Source organism: Cricetulus griseus, chromosome 6 (assembly GCF_003668045.3).
Source record: "Cricetulus griseus strain 17A/GY chromosome 6, alternate assembly CriGri-PICRH-1.0, whole genome shotgun sequence".
In the NCBI taxonomy this organism is placed as follows: Eukaryota; Metazoa; Chordata; class Mammalia; order Rodentia; family Cricetidae; genus Cricetulus; species Cricetulus griseus.
The window spans coordinates 150,376,830-150,392,924 of NC_048599.1; the positions used below are offsets into that span (position 1 = coordinate 150,376,830).

The 16,095-nt window shown below is 40.8% G+C and overlaps 1 protein-coding gene across 12 annotated transcripts in view; it reads right to left on the bottom strand.

Annotated features, from left to right (window-relative positions):
• The window catches only part of Scai (suppressor of cancer cell invasion), a 118,151-nt gene that overhangs the window by 38,722 nt on the left and 63,334 nt on the right, over positions 1 to 16,095 (bottom strand). For all 12 annotated transcript variants that reach the window (XR_004770468.1, XM_027423639.2, XM_035446262.1 and 9 more), the window contains 4 exons: positions 9,280 to 9,375; positions 8,238 to 8,324; positions 6,465 to 6,563; positions 2,381 to 2,477 (listed from right to left, as the gene is read on the bottom strand). Coding sequence is in view for 11 of the 12 variants with exons in the window: in XM_027423639.2 (XP_027279440.1) it covers positions 2,381 to 2,477; positions 6,465 to 6,563; positions 8,238 to 8,324; positions 9,280 to 9,375 (379 nt within the window). In the remaining variant the exon portion in view is untranslated. The remainder of the gene's footprint in view (positions 1 to 2,380; positions 2,478 to 6,464; positions 6,564 to 8,237; positions 8,325 to 9,279; positions 9,376 to 16,095) is intronic.

A 16,095-nucleotide genomic window follows, 5' to 3' on the forward strand; every position in this document is an offset into this window, starting at 1 on the left:
GGTCCCTAAGGGGCAGAGCTAGGTGTGCCTGGATTACAATACTCCTCCCTTCTTTCTAAGCAGGTTCTCCTGGAGGTTCCTCTGCTTGCTGACAGTCTTGAAGTGCGCTGGGACCCTGAAACCTGGTCACTTTTCCAACCAAGTATTGCTGGAATTATACACTCAACAACGGCATGTCTGGTAAATCTACCCCTCTCTCTCCACCTCTGTCCATGCTTCTAAGACTGAGAATTTGTTTCTCAACTGTGGTTTCTCAACATTTGCCCCCACGCCCCCAATGCCCCAGTACTGGGCAGCTACAGTTCTCGGGTTTTCAGAAGCCCTGGCTTCTGTGCTTGATGAAACACAAAAATCAGCCTGTGCCTCTCATACCCGATCTTCCCTTGATCTCTGGGATGTTGGAGATTAGGTATTAGATCTTACCTCACTCATGGAAATGGGCCTAACCCTGCCTTCCAAATGGCTGCTTATCGGGCACTCCGTATCCTGGTATTGCACAGGACCTGAACAACTTTCACCAGTGATCCAATAATTGGAAAGGTGTAATTTACTGCTCCAAGCCTTTTCTGTTCTTGTAAGGATTCAGGCATTATGCTGGTTGTGTCTGCTTGGAAATACTTTGTCTTCTCTGTTTCTTATGTATGAAAGAATGTACAAATGGTGTATGGTGAAGTCACACTGTTGTGATTTTGAATGCCTGTGTCCTTTATGTGCATCTTAATACGGTTTAAAACCTATAAGCTACCTTATAACACGTGGGCAGGTACCATCTTGGCTAAGGGCAGGTCAGATGACCTCACCACCATCTTTGCTTGAGGTTGAAAGAGATACTTAACAGCCATTTTTATTAAGGGCAAGACAGGTCAGATGACCTAGTCTCAGACCTGCATGGTTTAGCCCTGTGCTGAGCTGGCAGCCTAGCCCATACTCTCCTTTCCACCTTCAAGCCTGGGACTGGTACAACATTTGAAAGCACCAGGCAGAGTTCATTCATTCTCTTTGCCTAGTCTCTTGCCTCTTAATATCTTTGTCTCTAATTCCCTCTTACAATTCACTCAACTCCTGTTTAAAAAAAAAAAAAGTATAAACAACCCTAATCCTAATCCACCACAACCCCCCACCCCTTTCTTTGAGTCACGTGCCACACAAGGCAACTTTCTGTTTTCCCCGGGGAAGTTTTTTTTTTCTGTCTTTGGCTGTTGAAGTTTTTTTCTGTCTTTGTTTTTCTTTGGTTTCTGTGAAGCCTGGCAGGTCGGAGCAGGCTGTTTGACTGGCTGGTTAGAAAGGTTTGTTATCTATCTGTTGTGGCCCTCAGTCCGCTGCAATGTCCTGTGTCAGTGTGTCAGTTTTGTGTTTTCATGACTGTTGTTTTTGTTAATTGTGTAAATGTAAAGGTCCTATGTTGGGCACACTAGTGAGATCTGTAAGTAGGCCTACAAGGATTCAGGAGACAGGGGATTTAAGGGATGCCCCAATCCCTCGTTTGGGGTGAAGGTTCGGGTGGCAGCTGAACTGATCCGACCGAGGTAAGGGGACGGAGGGTGTGTGTGTGTCCTCTTTATTTGTAGGGGGAGACTGAGTCATTTGGCTAATCATCTGAGATTCTGAATAGGGCACCCTAGTCTGTGTTGTGTGTTTGTTAAGCCTTTCTTTATCCCGACGCTGGTGCCCAGGAGGTCCGGTGGGAACAGCTGCAGCTCTGGACTCCAGTTCCAGCGGCATGTCTCTCTCCCCACCTCTCTCCTCTCTCTGTCCTTACCACCCTCGCACATGGCATGCATGCATTCCTAACATCATACTTTGGAAATAGGCTAATTAGTAGCTGAGGATGGAAGATGACAGCAGAGTACAGATTTCCTTCCAATGGGCTTGTGAAAATTAGGATCTACTTAATGTATTAAGAAGTCTGGGGCTGGAGAGATGGCTCAGAGGTTAAGAGCACTGACTGCTCTTCCAGAGGTCCTGAGTTCAATTCCCAGCAACCACATGGTGGCTCACAACCATCTGTAATGAGATCTGGTGCCCTCTTCTGGTGTGCAGATATACATGGAAGCAGAATGTTGTATACATAATAAATAAATCTTAAAAAAAAAAAGTCTGCCATCAAGTTGGGTATGTGAACACTCAAGATTGAGGCAGGAAGCCTGTCAGTTTTACAGACAACCCAGGTTACATGTGTTCCTGGGCAGCAAGTGCCTTCCAAATGCTGGGATTAAAAGCATGCAATACCATACCTGGCTAGATTATAGTTATCTTACAATACATTTATAATCTCAACACTAAAGAGTCTAATTCACAGAGATTACAAATCCAAGACTAGCCTGAGTTGTATACCAAGACCCTACTTAAAAAAAATAAAAAATAAAAAAAGGTTATTTACCTTTACCAGGTCTTTCACAACATCCATTTTGTTAAGAAGAAGGCAAACTACTATAAATCTTGCATAGTATCGGAGTTTTTTAACAACCAACTCAGGCCTACAGTGGAGAAAGAAGAAATCAATCATTATATTAAAAAGGAAAACATGCTGTTTTGACTTCTGGATGGTTTTTTAAAACTTTATCATTTTAGAACAGAGATTAAAAATTTCTACATCAAAACACACAGCCTTAATTTGGCAGGGTAACACAAGCTTGTAATTCCACACCTCAGCTGGTAGAGGCAGGAAGATCAGGAGTTCAAGGTCAGATACCGAGTCCAAGGGCAACATGGGTTACACGAGACCATGTCTCAAAATCCAAATCAGACAGCCCTTTAAATACATTAAATCATCATTCTATATTCATTCACTCTCCAAGCATCTACTGAGAATTTAAGTGCATAAGAAACAATGCCATGATGGGGTTGGAGAGATGGCCCAGCAGGTGAGAGAACTTGTTTCTATTGCAGAGGATCTAGGTTTCATCCCCAGCACCCACATGGTTCTCAATAATCTGTAAATTCAGTTCTAAGGAATCCACCCTTCTTCTGACCTCCTTGGGCATGAGGCATGAATGAAGTACGAATACACTTCATACACATAAAATAAAATCTTAAAATCTAAAAAGATAAGAAATAGCTGGGTGGTGGTGGGGCAGGATTTTATTTTATTTTTCTCCTCCTCCACCCCTCAGGCACAGGATTTTAATCCCAGAACTGGGGAGGAAGAGGCAGGCAGATCTATGTGAGTTTGAGGCTAGCCTAGTCTATAGAGCAAGTGCCAGGATAGCCAGGGCTACATAGAAAAACCCTGTCTTGAAATATCAAAATAAAACAGAAAACAAGCAAAAACCCCAAATAATCATCCCCCCCAAACAAAACAGTGCCATGATGATAAAGAGACAATGATTAAAAATAAACAAAAATCCCTACTTCATAGACCTTACAGATGGAGTGGTAATTAAAATATAGTCAAGTAAATACACAAAACAGTAGAATAAGTATGACCACAAAAATAAATAAAAAAATAAATAAAGGATGAGTCCAACTCTGATTTGAATCTGACATGTTCCCACAAGCTCCCACTATTGAATACTTGGTCCCCTAGTGGTGGATTTGGGAGGCTCTAGGAAGTAGGTCGTTGGGAGTTATAAGTCTTAAGGGTCACCGAACAAGCCTCACTTCTGTCTCAGCATTCTGCTTCTTGTCTGTCAACTCAATATAACTAATCGCTTCCCAGTCCTGTTGTACCAAACTTTCCCTGCCGTGAATAACTATAACTGTACAGTGACAAGAAAAATAATCGTAAGCTCACAGGGTTAGATCTTGGGTGGAAAGGCAGTAAACTTCTAGGACTACAGGAAGAAAATTCTTTGTCTTGAAACCCCATTTTCCTGACATTAACATAACCAAATTGCTTTTTGGTGCTTCCTGTTTATATGAGTGTCTATTTTGACTGTCTTCTTATTTAAGTGTATCTTTTGTGAATAGCATATAGTGAAGTTTTCCTTTGTGATCCACGCTCCTGTCTTCTTTCGTCTGATGTACATACGTTATACACAGTGAATGTGGACATTGCTTTGGCTGAGTTTGGGTTCACCACTTGCTGTTTTTATGAACTGGAAAACACTGTTTAGTTTTCTACCTTATATGTGCATACATGTGGAGGTCAGAGGACTGGTTGTTAACTTATTGCTAATTTATTCCAAATAATTTACTCTAGAAGGTAACAAAGGGTTACAATAAACTACATTTTTGAGTTTTTAAGCCACGGGGTTCAAGGACAATTTCTATTTTGGCACTTTAGAAAATGCACAAAAAGAATTATATAAGGCATTTTGCTGTTGCTTCAAACTATTTTCTGCTTATATGTTTTCTTGTTTTTGGTTTGTTTTGAGACAAAGTCTTACTGTATACCCTTGGCTGGCCTCAAACTAATAGCCATTACCAAACCCAGCTTTATATGTATTTTTTTTCTTTTTTTTCTGAGACAGGGTCTCTCTGTGTAGCTTTGGAACCTATCCTGGCACTCGCTCTAGAGACCAGGCTGGCCTCGAACTCACAGAGATCCTCCTGCCTCTGTCTCCCGAGTGCTGGGATTAAAGGCGTGCGTCACCAACGCCCCACTTTGTATTTTTAATACTAATAAAGTGTTATATAACTTTTATATTTTTTACATGTACAATTTATTCTCTAAGAATTATGAGAAATTACTAGGAAAGAAAATCCCGAGTGAGGTAACTCAGACTCAGAAAGAAAAATATAGTATGTATTCACTCATAAGTGGATTATCAGACATAAGCAAAATACCCAGCCTACAATCCACAACCCCAGAGAAGCTAGAACCCTCTTCCAGAAACAGATGAAAGCAGATGCAAAAATCCACAACTAACCATTAAGCCAAGCTCCTGAAGTAGAATTGAAGTGAGGGAGGAGTAGTAATATGAATAAAGGAGTCAAGACCATAGTCAGCTGACCCGAGTTAGTGAGAGATCACTGACTCAGATATGACACATGGGGAACCTGCATAAGACTGAACTAGACTCCCTTAATATAGGTGACAATGATGCGACAATATATGAGGCCACTGGCAGACTCGTAGTTTTCCAGTCTCCCTTTCCCATCTCCTCTCTGGGGGGCTGGAAGGCCATCCAGGAGCGCTGTATACATTAAATGTGGGCTTTTTCTAATTCGGTTTGATTTGGTCTGATGTGGATTGCTGCTTTGGCCGAGAGGTTTATTGAGGTATAGAAACTTTTCACTCACTATGTAGACCAGGCTGGGATCAAACTCAGAAATCTGCCTGCCTCTGCCCCCAGAGTGCTGGTATTAAAGTCATATACTACCATGTCCAGCATAAAATAAATTAAAAAATCTTAAAAGAAAAGAAAACAAAAAGAAAAGAATTGTGGTGCACATCTTTAATCTCAGCACTCAGGTGGCAGAGGCAGGTAGATCTCTGTGAGTTTGAGGCCACAGAGTGATTTGCAGGACAGCCAGAGCTGTTTGTTACACAGAAAAATCCTGTCTCAAAAAACCAAACATAAAGTAAAATAAAATAAGAAAAACATCAAACTCATGTTATTCCTTCTACTACTAAGAAAGACCAATCTTTTTACTATACGTTGGTTGTGAGTCCTGTTTCTGGGAGTGGAGGAAACACTACATGTTTTATGCCTGAAAGTTCAACAATCCTTGAAATGCAGTAAAACCCTGCAGCAGATTCCATTTCTTATATAGCTGCCCCCTCATCTGACGGCTGCCAGTGAGCTTTGCCCCAGTATCTACCACCTCACCAGAAGACCAACTTCAGATAGGCCCTGGCACTCACTTGCCTTTCCCTTTCCCAAGCACTTGTCAAGGTATCATATACATGGCAAGTGTTCAACAGACTTCTATTGGGAATTGATGAATTTTCTGACTCTGTGAAGTAAACAGAGGTGGTGCTCCATTGGGCAACGTGGCCAAAACATACTGTACTTCTGTCTTTTGGGACTTTTTTGAGACAGTCTCACTATATAGCCCTACTGACCTTCAACCCTCAGAGATCACCTGCCTCTGCTTCCTAAGTGCTATAACTAACAGTGTTTGCCACCACATTTCACAGTAGTAGGTTTAAAAAAGAAAATTCAAAGAAAACTAGCAGTCTTTTCTCCGGTTGTATGTCATAGTTGTCAAAGGCTTTTGAAGACATATCAGTAAAGATTACATGCGCTAGACATAATAAAGACATTAGTTAAGCCTAGCTTTAGAATTCTTTCTTCCCTATGAAACCTGTGCAACCTACATCCGTCATAAAGAAATAACCTCACTGACAAGATGGCTCAGTGGATAAAGGTACTTGCCTGAAGGCCTGAGTGGGATTCTCAGAACCTATGTGGTTGAAGTAGAGACTGACTCCTCCTAAAAGTTGTACTCTGACATTCACATGTGCACATGGACACACATACAGTAATAAAAGGAAAAAGTTTTTTTTTTTTTTTTTTTTTTTAACAATTTCCATATGGACGTCTTGTCATCTTTCTGAAAGCACAGCTGACACATACCTGTCCTCTTTATTAACTTGAGAGTAGTATGATCTCTGTCTGATGGCAGAGTAGAAGGAGAAAGCCTCATTCAGATAGCTGGTCTCAGATGTTCGTAAACTATAAGAAAAAAGTTTAATATGACCCAAACTGGATGTATTCCTCATGAGACATGTGTACATTGTTTCAAATTGTCCTACTCTACACAGGCAATGCGAATGACTGTCCTAACTCTGAGTCTGCCAAGTATTAATCATGTTATCTTTCAACTGTCCAGCAACAACAGCAATAATAAAATATTTCCCTGCTGTTCCTAAGCTTTTTGGTAGCCAACCAAAGCACATGCCATTCTCATTCTACTTGAGAAGATCTGCTCCCAGGTCTAGACCTTCTATAACCACTTCCTAATCCTCCATTAATTGAACTTTGGCCCATTTCTTTCCCTTTTTCCTCTTTACTAACCCATATTACCCTTTGGGGGATGCTAATGAGCTATGTGGTCTGTTTTAGTAAGAAGCTTTCAAAAATAATTTATTTTAAAAATTTTATTTAATGCCTTGACAATTAAGACAGACAGACAGACAGACACACACACACACACACACACACACACACACACACACACACACACACACAATGCATTCTGGTTACTCTCTCCTCTCTCTCACCTTTCCATTCCTATCAAGTCTTATTTCCTCCTGTTCCTTTCCCATATTAATGACATGGTTTTGTTGTGTGACTCATTTAATTTACCCAGGACCATATATGCAACCATTATATTGGGACTATCTACTGGATCCTGGTGAGGTTGCCAGTAAGTATACCACTGCAGTACTGATAGAATTATGTATTAGTAGAAAATGGCTCAGTAGTGAGTAGAGCCCCCTGACCTTTCCTCCATCAAGGTCTGACTGTTAATGGGCCCTTTTAAGTGCAGACCTAGTGTAGACATCTGTAGATGTTGAGGGTTCATGATTACAATAGCTGTGTCTTATCCAGAAGATGGCATGTCCTAGCCCTTCTCCCTATCTGCAGGCTGATACTTTCTTCTTGCTCCTCTTCAATAATTGCTGTTTTCCGAGCCTGGAGGGATGGTATACATGTCTTCTTCAGGGATGAACACTCCAACAGTCATTTACTCTTAGCACTATAACAAAGGATTTGAAGATCTTGTTCTAGCAAAGAGGAATTTTAGTGGTGAGCATTCTGAGTGGCATGCCAACACCACGAAGATGAGAACTTTTCATCTTTTTGTTTTATTTTACACATAGGGTTTCTCTGTGTAACTCTGGCTGTACTGAACTCTGCAGACTAGGCTGGCCTGGAACTCACAGAGATCTGCCTACCTGAGATTAAAGGTGTATCCCCAAACCTTTTAAATTCTAAAAGGCCCAAGTCTTTGTCACTAATGTTACTTTGTGTTGAGATTTACATCTGTAAAGGAGATCTCTTCTTTCTTTCACTCCAAGGTAGGACTAAACAGATGTGCCTATTCTAAGTATGCAAACAACTGTCAATTTACCTCACATAACTTTTCAAACACAACCAACTAGGATGAGTGTTTAAAGAACACTGTGAACATTCAAACATACATGTGGTATGTCTCTACACACCATCAAGACTTAAAACACCTGACATAAATAACACTGCTTGTTTTATGCAAGGCCATTTCATGGTGCCATCTTGATCCATCTTGCCTGAACAAAATTTCATCTATAACTCACTGTCCTCTCCCCTACATGCTTTGTTTTAGCCAAAGTAACACTTTTTCCTTTCCATGTGTAATTCACTTACTAATAGTGGTAATACAGCTGCCCAATCTTGGAAGCGATTTCCCCTATTTGCCACCGCTTCAAGCCATATCGATTATCCAAGACTTGTCTGTTTACATAGGAGACAAAAAAAATAGAAATAACAAAATATAAATTTCAAAGATACCCAGTTCTGCAAATTCAAAGATATCATCTAATTAGTACAGCTTATGAATTACAAGATTGCAACATAACCATTCAACTACATTTAAAAATGTTTCTCTATTGATTGAATGATTTGTGTTACATCTTTGTGTGTATATGTGTATACAATCTGTGCATACATGTGTGCATGAACATGTGATTGTATAAGTGCAGGTCTGTATGGCTCAGCTCAAGTGTGGCAGTCAGATGATAGCCCTTGGGGTCAGTCCTTGCTTCTCACCTTCTTGGTTACCATTGTGCATGCAGGCTAGCCAGGGGCTCTTCTGTCTTTGCTTCCCATCCCACCATTTAATTGCTTCGATTGCAGTCTCACATTTGTAAGACAAACACTTTACCTACTAAGTCATCTCTCCAGCCTAGGTTGTTTTTTGGAGTGAGAGAATTTCATGTAGCCAAGACGTGCCTTGAAAAACTGTAGTTGAGGGTAACCATAAACTCTTGATCCTATTTCCATCTCCTAAGTACTAGAATTACAGGTGTGCAGCATCACACTTAGCTAAAAAATATTTATTAAATGTCTACTAAAGCCAGGCATGGTGGCACACACCTTTAATTCCAGCACTTGGGAGGCAGAGGCAGGTGGATCTCTGTGAGTTTGAAGCCAGCCTGGTCTACAACCCTGGAGATCAATGGGGTGACAGAGGTCGAAGACAGATCGTACTCACATCCCAGCCTGGTCTACATACAGATCAAGTTCCAAGACAGCTAGAGCTACACAGAAGAACTTAGTTCCCAAAAACCAACCAACAAATAAGCAAACAAACAAATAAATAACCACTAGACTTGTACTTGGTTAGAACTGTAGTTAACATACAATTATACAATGCCCCCTTTTGCCCTTTAGCTATGAAACTCTTTACCGATGTTGCTGCTGGAATTTCCATAGTTTGGTGTAAACATCAAAAGTTCTTCCAAAGTATGACTGCCACTGCTTCTGTCCATATTGCGGCAAATCTCTGTAAAAATAAAGTGTGTGTTCATTTTAAATTTTTGGAAATTATGTCTTGTGACGATATTAAAATACTTATATTCAGGTTTTCTCTGTTAAACCAAGTTCCACTTTTTGAAGCAAAAATAATTCTAGGGACCAGAACACATGCTTTCCTAGTTTTATGCCAAATTACAGTTCATCCCAGTGTCCTCTGCACACCCCTCCCCCATGAGGACACAATCATGTGTTCACCAGCAAGTGATACACTTCTCGGGTACTGCTGATTTCCAATGTTTATCTTTAGCTAAGACAGCAGCAATCTAGAAACACTCGTTTAGGAAATACAACCTAAACTAGAAGTGGGTGTGTAGTTGGTGCTATTCTACCTCCTTCTTAGAAGAGAAATACATGTCCTTAAGCCCGCTTTAGAGAAACAAATACTTTCTACTGTATGAACATTGGGCCTAACCATATTACCTTGTTTGGGGCAAAGGATATAATTCTAACTTCACCATCTGATCTAAAACTAACTACGCTACAGAGAAGAGATATTTAATGGATCCAGAGAGCCACAGACATCTCACAGGTAACAGAAATAAATGCCCATGGTAGTAAGGCATGTAAATCTGGGAACATTTGTTATAGCAGCAGTATGAAAGAAAAGACAGTATAAAAACTGGTATTGAGCAGATTGTTGAGACCCTGGCATTGGGCTGAAGAACAGCTAACTATTACCAATGGCTGGAAATGAGGCCATTGGTGGGATGGCAAAACTCTGCCTACTGTAATCTATAATGCAGGCAAAAACAGAACATTACTAGCTAGCCTTGGGTTGTATAATTAGATGTACTTTAATAAAATGCTCTAAGAAAAAGATAAACTCTGCCTAAGGGGGAGGGAGGAAAAGAAAAAGGGTAAAGGAAAGGTCTCTAAGTACTTGAAATAAAAGAAAATCTACAAATTCAAGAGGTTTCAGTATTGATAAATACAATTTCAAATACTTAGCTATAAAAAAAAAACCAAGTTCGGCATGGTGCTACATGGCTGTCATCCTAGCATGCAAAAGGCATAAGCAGGGGCATCATGATACTAAGCTACACAAAGGGAGACCTTGTCTATGCAACAGCACACACTACATACACATGTACACAAACAATGAAGAAACACATCCAGAAGTGTTTCTGAAGACTCATCCTAAGAAAAAGTATAAGATAAAGAAACAACAATCCCATAGCCTAAACATTTAATATTTCAGTAAACTTCTCATGTCAGATTATTGTAATATTTGCTTTGTTGTATAGCATGAATAATAAAAACCCAGAAACAGATACTGGGGTTAAAGCTGAAGATCAGAGATGTAAAGTGGCCAGGCACTGGAGAGTTCTCACCTCTAACAATGCTCAGACCGAAGAGGAGATCCACTAAACCTCATACTGCTCCCAACTGCAGTGTTTCTCAGACTCACCGAGCTCCTGTCTTCTCCTACCTTATATTCCTCTCTAGTGCTGGGATTAAAGGTGTGGGATCCCAAGTGCTGAGATCAACCTTTGTGTGAGCTCTGTTTCTTTTTTAGACTGGGTCAATTTTGTGTAGCTCAGGGTAGTCTTGAACTAAGAGATCTTTCTGCCTCTGTCTCCTGAGTTCTGGGATTAAAGGTGAGAGTCACCACTGCCTGGCCTCTATGGCTAAGGCTAGCTTTGCACTCCAATCTTCAGGCAAGCTTTGTTAGATCATAAACAAAATATCACCGCATTGTTGCTTAAATAAAGAAGCTGTGGGCTAGTGATATGGCTCAGTGGGTACAGTGTTAGCTGTTTAAACTGGAGTCTAATCTCTGGAACCTACATAAAGATGGAAGGAAAGCTGGGCAGTACACATTTTTAACCCTAGCATTCAGGAGGCAGAGCAGGCAGATCTCTGAGTTTGAGGCCAACCTGGTCAACAAAGTGAGTTCCAGGACAGCCAGGGCTACACACAGAGAAACACTGTCTCAAAAAATAAAAGCCTGCTCTCCCCTCTCCCACAAAGAGATAAAAGGAGAGAACTGACTGCACAGGTTGCTTTCTGACCTCCACATGAGCTCCATATCATAAGTACCTACATATGTAACAGACATATAGAATGATGATGACAATAAAATTGTATATACATATTTTTTCTTTTCTTTTAATTTCTAGACAGGGTTTCTTTGTGTAACAGTCCTGGCTGTCCTAGAACTGGCTCTATAGACCAGGCTGCCTTGAACTCACGGAGACCCACCTGCCTCTGCTTCCTGAGTGCTGGGACTAAAGGCGTGTACCACCACTACCTGGCTGTATTTATATTTTTGTTGTGAAGGGAGCAGGCAAAACACCTGGCCTGAGCACTGCCATTTTGACTTCAGACTCCATTTACCTGCAAGGTGAAATAAAGTACAGGTTCCCAAGCCCTAGGGGAGCTGAGAACTTTCCCATAGCTGACTCATCTCCTCCATAAGCTATAGACATAGTTGTTATGTATCTTTAGTTCTCTAGAAACATAATGGCTGTTCCTAACAACAGAAGAACAAATGAATCTGTTGGTTGATAATGATGGAACACACAAGGAAAGTTCCCAATTCTGATTGGTGAAAACTCTTAACTGTAACTTGGCAAGAAAAGTGAATTTTATGCTTATAAATGCCACTTCTGCCCCTGCTCAGGGCTGTCAGGAGAAACAAGGCTCCTGAGTCCTTGTCCTGAAGCCCTGATTGATCAGTGAAAGCTTATGTGGTGAATTAATAAAATCTTTGGAACCATAAGTGTTGTCTCTCTCCTTCTTTGTGGTGAATAATGGGCTAGGTGTACCAGTTGTACAAAACAGGGTTTTAAAGATTCATTCTGTATCCAGTGTTGGGGTTATTGGAAGAAGAAACAACAACTGGGATAAAAGTGATTGGTTTTCTAGTATCACTAAGGAAAAATCACCAAACAGGATTTGTCAGTAAATGATAAACACGAACATTTCTCATGTTTAGAACAATGAACATATATATATGTTCTTCACCATTTCAATCTAAATACTCAGCTACTAGACTATCAAGATGCCTTAGGAAGTAAAGGAGCCTGTTGCCAAGTTTGATCTGCAAGATCCACATGGTAGAAGAGCTCCAAATCCCAAAAGTTGTCCCTTTACCTTCACATAAATGACATGGCTTGTGAGCATGATCCCTTCCCCATACCAAATAAACAGTAAAAAATTTAAGAATCAGCTATAAAACAGTTTCTTTTACAAAATAAGGCTAACTTATTTCCTATAATCATCCTTTTCCTAATGACACACAGATTAGAAGGGTGGGGAATGCCTTTAGTCCCAATTCTTGAGAGGCAGAGGCAGTTAGATTTCTGTGAGTTCAAGGCCAGCCTAATGTACAAAGCAAGTTCTAGGACAGCCAAGGCTGTTACACAGAGAAACCCTGTCTTGAAAAACAAAAACAAGCCAGGCATTGGTGGGTGCACACCTTCAATCCCACCACTCGGGAGGCAGAGGCAGGCGGATCTCTGTGAGTTCGAGGCTAGCCTGGTCTCCAGAGCGAGTGCCAAAGCTACACAGAGAAACCCTGTCTCGAAAAACCAAAAAGAACTTTAGATAAATTCTAATATTTAGAAGCTTGACTCTGGCTTTTAACTCTGGATGCATCTTCTGATTATTATTGCTGTCAATACAATAGAGATGGGAAATTAATGATTCATGGAGTTAAATTAAATGGGGCTCTTTGAATTAAGTGACCTTGCTTTTCATTTTGCAAAGGCACTGATGTTCCCATCTGGCTGCTCATATTCTTTTTCTCAGATTTCAGAGGAATGTGCAGGTGTGATACCAATCTCTTTTTAAATTTTCATTGCGTCAGTAGACATCAACAGAAGGCTGGGAAGAAATACCAAATGACTAACCTGATCCTTTTAGGTGTAGCCAGTGTTAAGATGAGCTGTCAAAAATCTGGAAATTTCTTTCGAGTTTCTATAAATCTACCATCTTCACACACTTGAATGAGCTATGATCACTAATCTACCTATACATTACTCCAGCCATTCTCACTGTCAGTCTTCTGTGGTATGACACTTCCTTAATTCTTGACAACTTACGACTCTTCTGTTTTTACAATATCTTTCATTGGCTTCTCTTTTCTTAGTGTGGTACTCAAATGCTTAGTGTCTCTATTGTATGTGCTTATGCATACAAGTTTAAATACACATACGTGCACGGACTCACACACACTCCTGTGTGTGTGTGAAGTTGCTTGGGAATTGTGGACAGTATGATACAACTCAAATTCAAATCCCTTCTAACTCCTAATCTAATATTCTCTCTCTCTTTTTTTTTTCCCTACCATATATGGTAACAATCTAGACTTTCTTTTATCACCTTAGTACTGAGATGGACTGCAGGCAACACATATACTAGGCAAATAGTCTGCCACTGAGCTATATCCACAGCCCTAGGGTTTCTTACATTAGCAAAAAGCATATTGTTTTGTTCTTGAAGTAGAGTTGGAGCTTTAAGAAGATATTTTAAGTGGGGCAGTGGTGTCACACACTTTTAAATCCAGCACTTGACAGGTGGATCTCTGAGTTGAGGCCAGCCTGTTCTATAGAGTGAGTTCCAGAACAGCTAGCTACGAAGAGAGACCCTGTCTAGAAAAACAAAAAAACAAAACAACAACAAAAAGATATTTTAGTATAGATTTAAATAAAAGGCACATAGGCAACCTCCCCCAAGATCACAATTTTTGAAGAAAGATGCTCATACATTATTAGCAAAGTTCCTTTCTAAGAACCAATTCTGTCCTCTCCCAGGGCTAGGGTACTGCAGATCTCCCACAAAGCCATGCCAAAGGCCAAGAAATATGCTGGCTTCTCTGAATCAGGCTTTGGTCAACAAGCAACAAGCTCATGCACAAATCTGTATTTATGCAGAAAACGTTGTAAGGTAGACGTCACATCTGTTATAATCCATGTTCTTATGTGTTTATTAGATGAAAGGGCACTTGAGACTGAGAAAGCCAAATTGATGTTTAGTGCTAGCACTAAAATATTTTAAACTTGCCTTTATTTATTTATTGGAATGGGTGTATATGACATAACGTATATGTGGAGGTCGGAGAACAACTTCATGGACTTGGTTCTTGCATTTTACCATGTGGTTCACGGGATTGAAGTCAGGTCACCAGGCTCTAACAATTACCTAGAAGACACACCCTGGGGTATCAGTAAAATGATTTCCAGGGAGCTTTGACTGAGGCTGGAAAGTCCCCTCTGAATGGGTGGTGTTGCTCCAGGGGCTGGAGGCCAGAGTAAATATGGAGGAAAAGGCTAGAACACTAACATTCCTTACTATTCTCTGACATTCCTCCTCTTTCCAGGCACCGAGTTGTATTCTCCATCATAATGGGCACTACCTTCACACCGTGAGCAAAATGAACCCTTCTTTCCTGAAGTTGCTTTTGTCAGGTTTTTGTCTGAGCAACAAGAGTAAACTAAACACTACAGAGTGTTAGTTTCACAGGTGTAAAAGGTTGAGTGTTTCTGGCAAGGGAAGATAACCTTAATGTACCCGATGAACAAGCCAAGTTATTTATTTATTTATTTATGTTTTTTTGAGACAGGGTTTCTCTGTATTGTTTTGGAGCCTTGCTGGAACTTGCTCGGTAGACCAGGCTGGCCTCGAACACACAGAGATCCACCTGTCTCTGCCTCCTGAGTGCTGGGATTAAAGGTGTGTACCACCAATGCCCACCCTGCCAAGTTGTTTTTTTGTTTTGAATAAAAAGAGGGTGGGGGGGGAAGCTTCCCTGCTTATCTTTATGTCCTGTCCTGTGTCTATTGTGACACCCAGAACGGTGGTGCTGGCACAAAAAAGGCACTTAGTATATCATTCATTCCTAATGATGCTGAGTAACTGAATAATTTGAATTCAGACATACTAAGTCAAATAGAGCAATGGAATGCCATCTGAGAAAAAGCTGCAGAGGCTTAAGGGCATGAAATCTAGATACAAGCCTACTAATAACTTTTTTTTTTTCCAATGCTGTCATGCTCTTGGCAAAAGAGGTTGCCAACTTTGTGTTTTGCTCTTATAATTGCTATGCTGCCCAGGCTGGTCTAGAATTCCTGGGTTCAAGAGACCTTCCTGATCAGTCTCTGGGGTAACAGTATGATGGATGCCTGTTGCCAACAGCCAGCTTGGTTTACATCTTTAAACCTCATGATGCCTCTTTCTAAAATTTTAGGGCTCAATCCTGGCAACTGGCCAAGTCTATTTTATAGATGTGGTAGAATCTAAAAACTCCGGGATGCTGGTCGTGCCCCCCCCCCAACACAAGGTTTTTTAGACCAGGCTGGCCTCCAACTCACAGAGATCCAGCTGCCTCTGCCTCCCAAGCACTGGGATTAAAGGCGTGCACCACCAACACACAGCTTTGATGCTGGTTCTTTTGTGGAGCAAGAGACCAGAGGATTCTATTTCTGGAGTTAAGAACTAACTGATTTCTGAGATTCTTGTTCCTACCTTGGTGAAGAGCTTCATCCCTGATCTAGCTTCCAGCAACAGCTTAATGGGAACAGTAAAAAGGTCCTGCTCTGCACCCATTCACAATGTTAAGAGCTGAGAAGAGCTGTCTTATGAGACCTCTGAGAAAGCACCAGTCTGCTCTAGGTTTATTATGTCATTATTTAAATGGCTAGACTCTGTAGAAGCTTTGAATCTACTCAGAACCTTCCCCAAACTG